This window comes from Pagrus major, chromosome 9 (genome assembly GCF_040436345.1).
Source record: "Pagrus major chromosome 9, Pma_NU_1.0".
NCBI lineage: Eukaryota > Metazoa > Chordata > Actinopteri > Spariformes > Sparidae > Pagrus > Pagrus major.
The window spans coordinates 19734919-19746326 of record NC_133223.1 but is presented as its reverse complement, the minus strand read 5'-3'; the positions used below and the strand labels follow the sequence as shown (position 1 = coordinate 19746326).

Genomic DNA, 11408 nt, shown 5'->3' with positions numbered 1-11408 from the left:
AGTTGAAATAATCTTAAAGGTGTGCGTCTTATTTTTAATCCTTTGGCTGTGAAGCAACAAGGAAAGCATCAGTGAACATCCAGAGGCTGAATTATAAAATATGATTTTCTTTTCTTCTTTTTTTTAAATGTGCGCTCAAAATTTTTACTTTATTCGGAATTCAAACGAAAAAATGAAGCCTCCTATATTTAATCCGCTGTAGCCTTTTCTTTGTCAAATACAAATAGACATTAGAAAATGAGAGGAGGCTGGGGTGTGTTAATAAAAGCGTCTTTTTTTATACAGCTCAAATATTAGAAATATAGACACGCATGCAGGGGGGGACTTTTAAGGTGTTGCCGAAATTAGGAGTGTATTAAAAAGTTATTTTGAAGACTGAAATGTTCGATAAATCAAATGCCAAAATAAAACGTATGTGCAGCATATTGTTGTGTAAATTTCAAAATAAAACAAAAGGCCTGCCAGTTATTTGCGATATAATCATAGTCAATGGGCTGTCCTTCTCGGTGAATTAAATACGTCTACGCAATTTAACATATAGTTAAAGTAAGATGCTCAAAGAAAAAGCAGTAGTCATAATTAACTTAACTTAATTGATTTTGCGCAAAACAGGCCTGTAAGCAGCGCTGATGATAAACAAGGACATTAGAATAATAAGTTTGAGCTCGATCCGATCAGCTGCATTTAAAGAATCAAATTAATTTCAGAGAAATTGTTTAGCAAAAGGGATTGATTTAAAAGTTTTATTTGTAAACATTAAATATTTCTTTCTCTCTAAAGTTTTTGAATCCGGCACCAAAATGCGTTACAGAAGTTTGTAAGTACATCATTATGTCAAAGAAGTGGGCCTACATCACACACTCATGAAACCTCTTGATATAAGATGGAGCTTCTCCATTTTTCCAAAAAACGTGTTAAATCAAAACTACCTAGACGTTCATAAGACATAAAAACATAGACAACGTGCTCAGCATGAACTTGGATGGTTTTGAAATCGTTTAAATTGCACCATGCTTAGTGTAGCTCTTGGCAAATAGAAATAATAAATATATAGAAACGTTTATATTCAACAGCAACAATACTTACAGCACATACAAACAAGGAATGTCTGACAGTTTTACAAACACCATGGGTCCCTCATTTTCTATACAGATGAGATATTTTGCCACATATGCGTCATACATAAAAGGAGTGCCATAACTACGAATCTGTATCAAATCTAGCAGACTACATAGTGTCCGGTATATATTATATATAGACATCACCTCAGCAAGTGCCTATAAAGAGAAAAGTGAAGAAGAAGAAGAAGAATAAAAGAAAAACCTAGAACATGCGTTGTCTTTTCTGGATACTTTTTGGGATCCTGTCAGAAACACATAGAGGCACGAGTCAGAAAAGAAAAGAAAATTAAATCTTTTTTTCATTATAACAAACTTTGTACACATGTTATAAACCGATGCACTGGAGGCATCACATAATCTATCGTAATATACAGTGTGTGTATGTGTGTGCGAGCGTGTGTGTTCATATATATAAATGGAATATATTACATCTGAGTATACTGAATCAGTAGAGCCGATGTTAAATAAACAGTAAGTGATTGCAAAGACCGGATTAAACTCTGCTGACAGTTTGTCCACTGGAGAGGATGATTCACTCATTTGGCACTCAAGAAAAAAACAAAACCCAACTTGAATGAATTAAAAGGCCTACACAACAATCAAACTCTCTCTTCCTCTTGTTATTCTTTTTTTTTCATGACTCATAATAGGGTACTGTTGTTCTATTATCGCCTGCGGAGCTTGCAGATATTCAGAAATAATAAAAATCTCGTCAAGTCTGACTCAAAACAGTCTCTCTCTTTCTCTCTCTTTTTGTTTTTTGGAAGTTCTTTGAGGTCTCTCCCGTGGAGTCAGACTCAGAAAGGTAGGGTGTCGAGAAAAAGTTTGTCAATTATTGCTGGCGGAGGGACTAGATCTTCTAGTTTTAGGTAAAAGATACGCTGCAGACCTTGAGTACATAGTGTGCGCAGTTCTGGGAGCTTTCCCAAGAGTTTTGACAAGTAGTTGGGACGATTCAATCCACCGCCATTGAATGTCACTTGATCTTTGAGGCAGTTGACGATCTTGTTTTGGAGATCCTCGACTCTCTTGGGTTCCTTGAGCCCGTGTCGCTCTGAAATGTAGAAGAAAAGATAAATTACTTCCGATGCATTCGCTTTCTTTTTTTCCTTTTCTTTTTTTTGCATGCATTTCCAAAGGCGCATCCGCCTTTTACGCACCTGTCACCATGGCCAAAGCTGCGATGCAGGAGAAAGCTGAGATGTCTATGTTCATGCTCTGCAAGTTGGAAGAAAACTCCACGATTGCGTCCACCCACTCGCCAAATCCACGGACGCACTGTAGCCTGTGTAACACCACTCCATTACAAAATATAAGTTTGCCTTCCACCGGGTTGGACCTGCAATTAATAAGAAAAAGGCATTAATTACGCTCGGCAGTAAATGGGGATTTAAGAGGCTTCTTATTATTGGGCGGCTAATAAAACTCAAAGCAATGAAGCTTGAAGGAGGAGCTGATAATTATCCAAAGCCCAGATTGTTTTGTTTAATAATTACGCGGCGTACCTGTACGACAGCCGCAGGACGAACAGCTCCAGGAAGGCGGATTCAAAGAGGAGATCTTGATCTTGCTTCGGTAGATCAGAAAAGCCAGGGATCTTCTCCGCCCAGCCCCGGATGATCTCCATGGAGCCCGTCAGGAGATCGTAGAACTGCTGGATGTGCTGAGTGTTGTCTCCAGCCATTTGGTAGTCAGGGTTAGCCTGGAACTGGAATTTAATTTAAACAGCGCCTTAATGAGGTCCTTTAAAATATATAATCCGTGAAATTGCAAATGCCCATTTCCAAGAGGGAGAGGGTGCTTTTATACTATTAAATTCATGTCTTCTTTTTATTAACTTCTCTATTTCAACGCGATTTACTTAGAGGGAAAATATGCCACATTAAAAAGCCTGACAGAGTTAAGAATGCAGCGATGTGTTACAGAAAAGTTTCAAGGCAGTAAATTGTTCCCTTAAAGCAGGAGTGAATTAAAAAAGGCCGTCAATCTTCATCCTTCTATTTTCACTCTTGTTCACTTTTTTTTCTCCTGTCTATGTGTTGAGTGTTTTAATTCTGAGTCTGTGATACCTTACTTACTCTGGAGTAGTCCAAAGCAGACATGGAGGGGTTGGAGTCCACATGGGCCCGAACGAGTGCGCTTATAAGGCTCACCGGCGGCGAGGGTGGGGAGGGCTCCTGGGGACTTTTGGGTTTGGATGGCAGGCGTCCTCTCCGACCTTTCAGATTATCCGTCCGGACAACTCGATTGGAAGAAAAACATGAGATATAAGTCACACATATGCGCTCCCGCTGCTGTGCGTAAAATGCTTAAAAATGACAAGGTAAAACTCCTTTACGCACAGTGTCTTAGTGTGGAAATACAAACGATTGGTCTAAAATAATTCAAAACACGGCCTAGACATACCTTCTCTCACCATTCCGACGACAAGGCACTTCTGGAAGCGGCAGAACTGGCAACGATTTCTTCGGCGTTTGTCAACAGGACAGTTTTTATTTGCTAAACACACGTATTTTGCATTTTTCTGAACGGTGCGCTGCAAAGAAAAGAAAAACACAATGTCACTCTGCAGGCCTGTTTATAACTCAACACACAGAACACGGACTGTGGATTGTGAAGTGACACCAAAATAAAAAAATGTAAAGATGAAAACGATATAATATCTGTCATCTCGTGTTTGGCACTGCGCTGTATGGACCAGGGAATAGACTTTCATATTTTTACCTCCTCCATTGTGGATAGATATGTTGTGACAGTTATTTAACGCACGCACTTTTAAGTGTTGCTTCATCATATAAAATGTGATTCTATTAAATGTTCAGGCTGTGTTGTTTTTATTATTATTATTTTTTTAAGAAATGGGGCAGATTTGAACTCTCCTGCGCCGAGAAAAATCAGAAACACACACCGTATCTTTCATGTAATAGCAGTTTCACTGACTCATAGTTCCTGTCGTGTCAGCCCACCTTGAAAAATCCTTTGCAGCCCTCGCAGGTCCTCACTCCATAATGCTGGCAGGCTGCGTTGTCCCCACACACCGCACACAGACCCTCGTTTGACGGAGATCCTCGGGACGGGGGCGATGGCACTTGGCTGTCCACCAGCTGGTGCCCGTGGCCGAGCTGCAGGGAGTGAGGGAAGGCCAGACCAGCCTGTTTCCGTATGGCGCTGGGCACCGCAAAGCTCTGGCCGTCCAGGCCGCGGTGCACGCCCGGGTTGTCGTGGTTCATGGAGACGTGCAGCGGCCCATCGAACCGCATCTGACAGCTGGAGACGGGAGTGCCGGGCGGGGACTGCTTGAAGGAGAAGAGCGAAAGCCTCGACACCGGATTCTTGCGCTGGTCCATCATATGAGACGTGGCCGCGACATAGTTCTGGTGGAAACTGTGGAGGGAGCCAGGGTCCTCCCACATGTGATTAGGCTGAACCTGGAAGTTTGGTGTGCTCGGGGCGTGAGGAGAGGAGGGTTTGAAGTACATAGGCCCAGAGTGAGCCATCATTTCTTCCGACTGGGGAGGCAGGTGGCTCTGCTGATGGTAGTTGTGCATCTGGACGTCCTCCACCTTGATAGAGGACTGGTCTCCAGAGTGGGGCATCTGATACAGACAGGGCGGTTTAACGTCGTAACTGGTGTTATAGTTGTCCATGAATGTACTGAAACTCGGGAGAGAAGTAGTGGCTGTGATCTCAGTATTGGTCAAGTCCATGCTAAACTTCACAAACTCGGGTGTTAAGAAGTCGCAGCTGTATTCTCCTGCGGTGTGGTAGCTGTAGCTCTGGGAAGCAGGACTAGCTCCTTGAGGTGATGATCCATACTGAGCCTGAACGCAGGGCATGGCTGGAAACCAAGAACACATCGGAAATTCTCACATAAATGTTGTAGGAAAAGTTTTGCAGTTTACACAAATTTGACTTCAAGCAATATAAAATACAGTTGCTTTACATTATAGGGTAATTTCAAAAATAAAATAACATGCAACCTGAATGCACCTGTGTTTTTTTTAATTTGTAAATAATGTTCCATATCATACCTCAAGTCTTCTGACAGTTTTTCGGTGACACTTGAAATGGGTAATGTCAGGAGTTGTTTGGCTGTCAGGATTCAAGAAAGCGGCTCTGTTCCGGATCTTCCCCTATAAAAACAAACCACTTTGACATTTACTACATATAACAAAATCAAACAATATCCAGAAATGAACACGAGATCCCTCATAAAGACGGATTTGACCCAGACGATTACGCACAAACTGTAACCAAATTTGGAAAAACGCACAGAAATTTGGAAAATGTCATAAAAATGTTGAATGGATGCTGACAAAATACAGACTTGTTGTCTTCTTCTTCTTTTTTTTATATTATTATTATAAAGTGTGGGGCTGTTCGTGATGAAGAGACCAACTTCGCGCACTTGATATTAACTTGTCAGGAAAGCAAAACGCTGAAAATCCTCGTAAAATAAGTAACAGCCACAGATCCCAACAGTCTGAGTTAGACTCAGTTTTGTATAATATCAGCTGGACAAAAAGCTAAAAAATAATAATAATAATCGGGTTTTAAATGGCTGCGAGTGAAGCGCACACACAGATTATGCTGCAAAAAAGGAGAGAGCCGAGTGAATCTTACCTCTTTCACATCAGGATCGTGGCTTTCAATCCATGCGATAAGCACGCAGGGGGTATTCATCAATTTCTGTAAAAGCTCCAAATCATGAGCGTCGCTCCCCAACAATGCCAGAGAGGAAGGCGGGCAGGACGGCGGGCAGGCTGGCAAGAACAAACCGTGTGACTCCTCCGGCGTACTGACAGCGACACGAGCTTCGACTACCCAGTCTGGCCAATGTGGCTTTGTTTATGTGAGCTCTGGATACCGTGGCCCACGTGTTTCACAGCGCGACGTCATCGGCGTCGGCACCGGCGCGGACCAATCCGCTCGGGAACTTTCTCAAGCCCCAATTTTTCTGGCGAGTATGTTTGTCTTGTGGTATGTGTTCTATGTTGCATCCCACATGGACATTAGCAGGGATGTAGTGGAGGGTGAAAAGCCTTCTGTTGCTCGGTTCAGACACCTTCTGTGTTTGCAGAGGACTTAAAGTCACGCGTGTTTTAGGGGACCTGTGCTGTGATTTCATTGTGTTCTGGTACTTTCTGCATTTTTAATGAACTTCTGCTTGTGCTGATGTGTAGTTTTCTTTAGGTCACCACCTTTGTTTCCTGCTCCACATCAACACACAGGACTGTTATTGACAATTCATTTAATATGGTGGAAAAAAAGTTGCAAACATCCCTCCAAGGAGATGAAGATGGTGAGAAATTCACCAGACTCCCTTGTAAAAATCGCTCAATTTTGTGAGTTCTTGACTCAGGAGAAACTTTACACACTTTTAGAGGCGCTGTTTCTGACAAATTCTTACATATGTGGGCCTTCTTGTAAATTCGGCATGTGTTACAGCCTCGTTTTAGGAGCCCAGTTCCCGCATCCATGCTGGTAGTTGTTATTTTAGTGTAAAATTGAGATGAGTGTACATTGGCACATCTAGCACACGGTTATGTCACAATGAAGCTGACACGCCAGACTCACTCCACTCGTACGAAACAGGCCTAATGAAGCAAGGGGGTCAATATTATTCTTCGTTATCTCCTGACAGGATTTTCTCTATTTCAATTGTGTTCCAAATTTAGACCTCAGATGGGGTGTGGGGGGGATTTGCGGGGTGGGCTGCCTATTCATAGAGCTGGTATAGTGGTGGAGAAGGAAGGAGGGAGGAGGAGGGTAATTAGTGGGCCTGTAGCCAGTTGTCATTGGGTCGGGGACCGGTTTAGTCCCCAGAGAGGGAAACGTGATAGGAGCGGGCAGAATGGAGAGTGACGCAGAAAACGCTCAAGTTGACGCAGTCGCCAAAATAATCTTTTTCTGGCCTTATTGTTCCGCGGCGATGGAATAACTGATCTGAGCGTAATCTTACAGCGGCACCTTGTAGCCAATCAAGTTGGCCTGGATTTCTCCACATGCACACGGGCCTGGGAAGCGAGCCAAGGTGAGGAGGGAGCGCCACATGCACATGGCGTGCGCGTTATTTCTAGTGGACTGATGCTTTATTATACGAGCCACGGAGCAGCCATCAGTCTCAGTGCACACAAGGACAGAGAGTGCGAGGGGGGGCAAAGGAACTGTATATCATGGTTACACTCACCTCTAGAGGACACTATTGTTCACCAGCCATACATCAAGCAGCTCCTGTTTCTTACAATTAACCTTCTTAATGAACCTAACCCCCATTAAGGCTGTGTGGTCCCGCCCAGGCGTTTTCAGGTGGGCTGTAAGGCAGGGTTTGTAGCTCACACTCCTCCGAGAGGCTGAATAATGTAGTAAAAGTTCTGATTTTGATAAGTTGGAATTATTACAATTATTTACACACAGTGTGCCACAGATTCAGACTGTTTCTGTATATAAACATCGTTGACAGGGCGCTGCACGGTCACACTGTTTCTGTCATCCAGTTACCATTTAGAATTTGGAATGAAAACACAATTAGCAGTTTAATTGGCCATTTTACCGAGGAACAATTAACTTCCCGTTTATATGCCCAATTAATCGACAGTCATTTTTTGAAAGTGAGGAGCTAGTTTTTAATCACACAGAAGTTATTTCGTCGGATCATATTTTTGACTTTGTTTGAAGAAATGTCTTCTGACGTTACAAGTCTGAGTGTGTGGGCGCGCGATCGTGCACGCGCGCGCGTGAGAGGGAGAGAGACGCACGCACAGACAGTCACAGCTCTCTTGTTATGAATTTCTCTGCAGGTACGACCCAGAACTGTGCAGGAAATGCTCTTTAATAGCGGATAAGACACTGTCCTGCTCTCAAGGCTGCATGATGCTCATGGATCCTCAGTTACAGTCAGACCAGCGGCTGCATGAAGGGCGAGAGAGACAGTGAACAGACATCACGAAAGAACTACTTTCTCTTTCAGCTCCAGGTGAATGGCTTAACCTGACGTCACTTGCGTCCAGTTTGTGCTCCTCGTGTACTGGGGCACCATTTGGCCCACGTGGATTAGTCCATTTTATTTGTACGTGTCAGCTGGAAACAAAGAGATATAGATGATGCCAATCAGAAGATAACATCAGAGTTCCTGACCTTCTGTACAGATGTGGCACAGCTGCATTGAGCTCACCTAACTTATGAGAGTTTGACAGGAATGTATTTCAACAGGGGAGCAGGACTGATGATATCAGTATTTAGATACTTTGAAGTGATGCCACAGTGGAAATGACTTTTTTTAAAACCAGTGATGGAATGTAACTAAGTACATTTACTCAGGTGCTGTATTTAAGTACCATTTTTGGATGCACCTGTATTTTGAGTATTTCTATTTTCTCCTGCTCTATACTTCCACTCCACTACATCTCAAAACCAGGAAGATTTTGTGCTTTTACTCCACAACATTTATTTGATATCTTTAGTTACTAGTTACTTTGCACTACTTACTAATTAGATTGCATGCTGCATCGAAACCAAAGTAGTGCATTTAAACCTAAAGTAATTTATTTTATCAAGACAAAACATAAACACAGATTCCAATTATCAGAAAAATACTGAATACCTGATCCGATAATCAAATATTCAGTCAACCCAGTACACAATATATATACGTTCATGTAAATATATGTAGTGTCTTACTTGTACTTTTAATAACAGATACTTTAAGACTTTTACTCAAGTACTATTCTCCTGAATTTCTTTTTGCCACAGTAATATTTTAACACAATATCTTTTCTTTTACTTAAGTATGACTTTTGACTTGATACCATTAGTACTGCATTTTAAGCAGGTGTGGATGTGACAGCGTACAGACTGATTGCTATCAGACTGTTCAGCCACTGAGTGATGAATGTGAAAAGATGGAATGTAACAAAGTATATTTACTCAAGTACTGATTTTGAGATACTTTCAATTCACTTTGCACTTTCACACCGCATTTCAGAGTATGGTGTACTTTTTACTCCACTACATTTATTGTTTAATATGTTTACATTCTAGTTTAGTGTAGTTAAATTTATTTATCTGACATGGACATAACAGTATCACTGGTGCTGCAATCACTCACAAGCACCAGATGCACTCAGTGTTTATGGCAAAGTGCTAATGTACAACACCTGTCCATGGGAGGCTTTTAAAAAATGAAAAGTAGAAAGAAGAAAAGAAAAGAAACAAAAAAGGAGAAGGCACGTCCAACACAGGTATAAAAATACAGTACTATGAAGGTACAGATATGTCTTTGCAGGTGTTTAATACCTCAGTTAAAAACATCAAAGTTGTGTTGCATTTTTTCAATTGTGCTTTGCCATGCAACATTTACCCATTTGTTGAGACCTGTGTTGACTCTGCTGGAGTCCTGATGTCTTGTAACACATTCATCAAAAAGGGAAGATGCATGACCATGTAGGCATTTAAAAATAAGCTTTAGGTTGCATTAGTGTATGAATCTCTTTCAAACACAACATATTGTGTTTCTCCAAGATATGGCAATGTTTTTTTGTGCATGATTTTTATTGTCTGGATGGTCTGAAGTCAGCATCAGCTTAGTAAAACATGATGATTCGCACAGATTTAGCAGCCACATAGTACATAGAGTTGTTAAAATTTGCTCCCCCATGATCAGCATGGCTACACAATGACTTCTTGTGATACTCAAGTACATTTTGCTCATAATGGTTCTGTACTTTTACTTAAACAAGATAATGCAGGACTTTTAGTTGTAGTTACATGTTTTGTTTGCTTCTTTTACTCAACAACTAAGTACTTCTTCCATCACTGTTAATGTGTAGGCAGCACTTTAAAGAATAAGTTCACCCAAAAAGGAAAATTTAAGGAAAGTCAGGTGAAATTTTGTGATCTGCAAAACATTTCTGGAGCTTCACAGCAAAACAGTGTTGCAGCATTCTCCTGAACAATTGAAGTTTTTGAAAACAAAAACATAAAATGGCTCCATACAGCTCGTCCAGCGAAATCCAAGCCTTTAGAGGCCCCTATATCTCAAATTGATTTGAGAAGAGGTTATTTACACCCATTTTAAAGCTGAAATCTGGACTGTGGCTGCAAAGCTAAAAGTGATGAAGTGGATGCAAGAGCTATATACTGTGTGATTAGAGCGTAAATACTGTCTTTTCAAATCAATTTGGGATTTCAGGGCTTCCAGCAACTTGGATTACACTAGACAAGCTCTGATTTTTTTCTTCACTTTCTTCAAAAGTCAGTTATTTTTCTTACAATTTCTACTTCAGTTGTTTAGGAGAATGCTGCAACGCAGTTTTGCTGTGAAGCTCCAGAAATGTTTTGTCGACTATGAAACTTCACCTGACTTTCATATTTCATTTTTGGGTGAACTTATCCTTTAATGTTGCAGCTGGACCTGATTGTACAATAACTCAGACTGGTTTTATACTGTTAGTTGAACCTGTAGGTGTTTCTTCATGTACATCAGCTCATCACATTGCATCTTCCTTGTTAAGTAACGTTTAGAGAAAGAGGAACAGTGTTTCTCTCTGAAGTGTGGAGGAGGCAATGTTTCATGTTGAAAATGGAAATATTCTGGGAAGAACCACTTTTAACAAAACTCTTTAAGCACTTTACTTGACAAAATAGTGAAATTACTTGAGAAAACTGAGAAACTTCCACTTCTTTTAATTCCTTAATCGTTGATTGATCCACTTGATACTTCACATTAGTTAGCCCATGAATAAAAACTAGATTGAAGTTGTTAGACTCTCCTTTAATCGAAGCCTGGGTAGTTTGCAAAATTTGCTGGTCCCTCACACAAACCTCATTTCATTTCCAAGCACCAGCAGGTATCAAAGTTTCTGAGAATTGAACAGCCCGACCCTGAAGGCATCCCTTTGCTCAGTGTCTTCTTTCCATTTCTAGATTCCCTCTTTACAAGCTTAAATGTCTACTTAATATGCTTTAATGCCTGCTCTTTAGAGCCGGGGAGCACTTCATCACTTTTATACACCTTTATATAACACACTGTTAACTAGCAATGCCTTATGGAACAGCTTGTCTTGCAGCTGGGAGGCGCCTCCATGGCATGATGGAGGTACCTGTTCACCATTCACAATGAGACAGTAAAATGGGAATAGAGGCCTCTGCATACTGCTGCTGTCTATATCAGTCAACGATGAATATTCATGAATCACAGTGTCATGACATGCTCTGTAATTGGCAGCAACATTAGTAATGACACTGCTGGTATCAAGTCCCTGCATATTCATGTGGTGGGGCAATATT

At 41.2% G+C, this 11408-nt stretch overlaps 1 protein-coding gene across 1 annotated transcript; it reads right to left on the bottom strand.

Moving 5' to 3' along the window:
* Positions 1–902: 902 nt before the first annotated feature.
* Positions 903–5840, bottom strand: nr4a2a (nuclear receptor subfamily 4, group A, member 2a). Its single transcript, XM_073473809.1, has 8 exons — positions 5745–5840; positions 5153–5254; positions 4088–4959; positions 3528–3657; positions 3200–3363; positions 2627–2829; positions 2282–2460; positions 903–2175 (listed from the first exon to the last, which is right to left on the bottom strand). Exons 3-8 carry the CDS (start codon positions 4955–4957, stop codon positions 1919–1921), a joined length of 1803 nt encoding a protein of 600 aa, XP_073329910.1. The 5' UTR covers positions 4958–4959; positions 5153–5254; positions 5745–5840; the 3' UTR covers positions 903–1918.
* Between the last annotated feature and the right edge of the window lie 5568 nt (positions 5841–11408).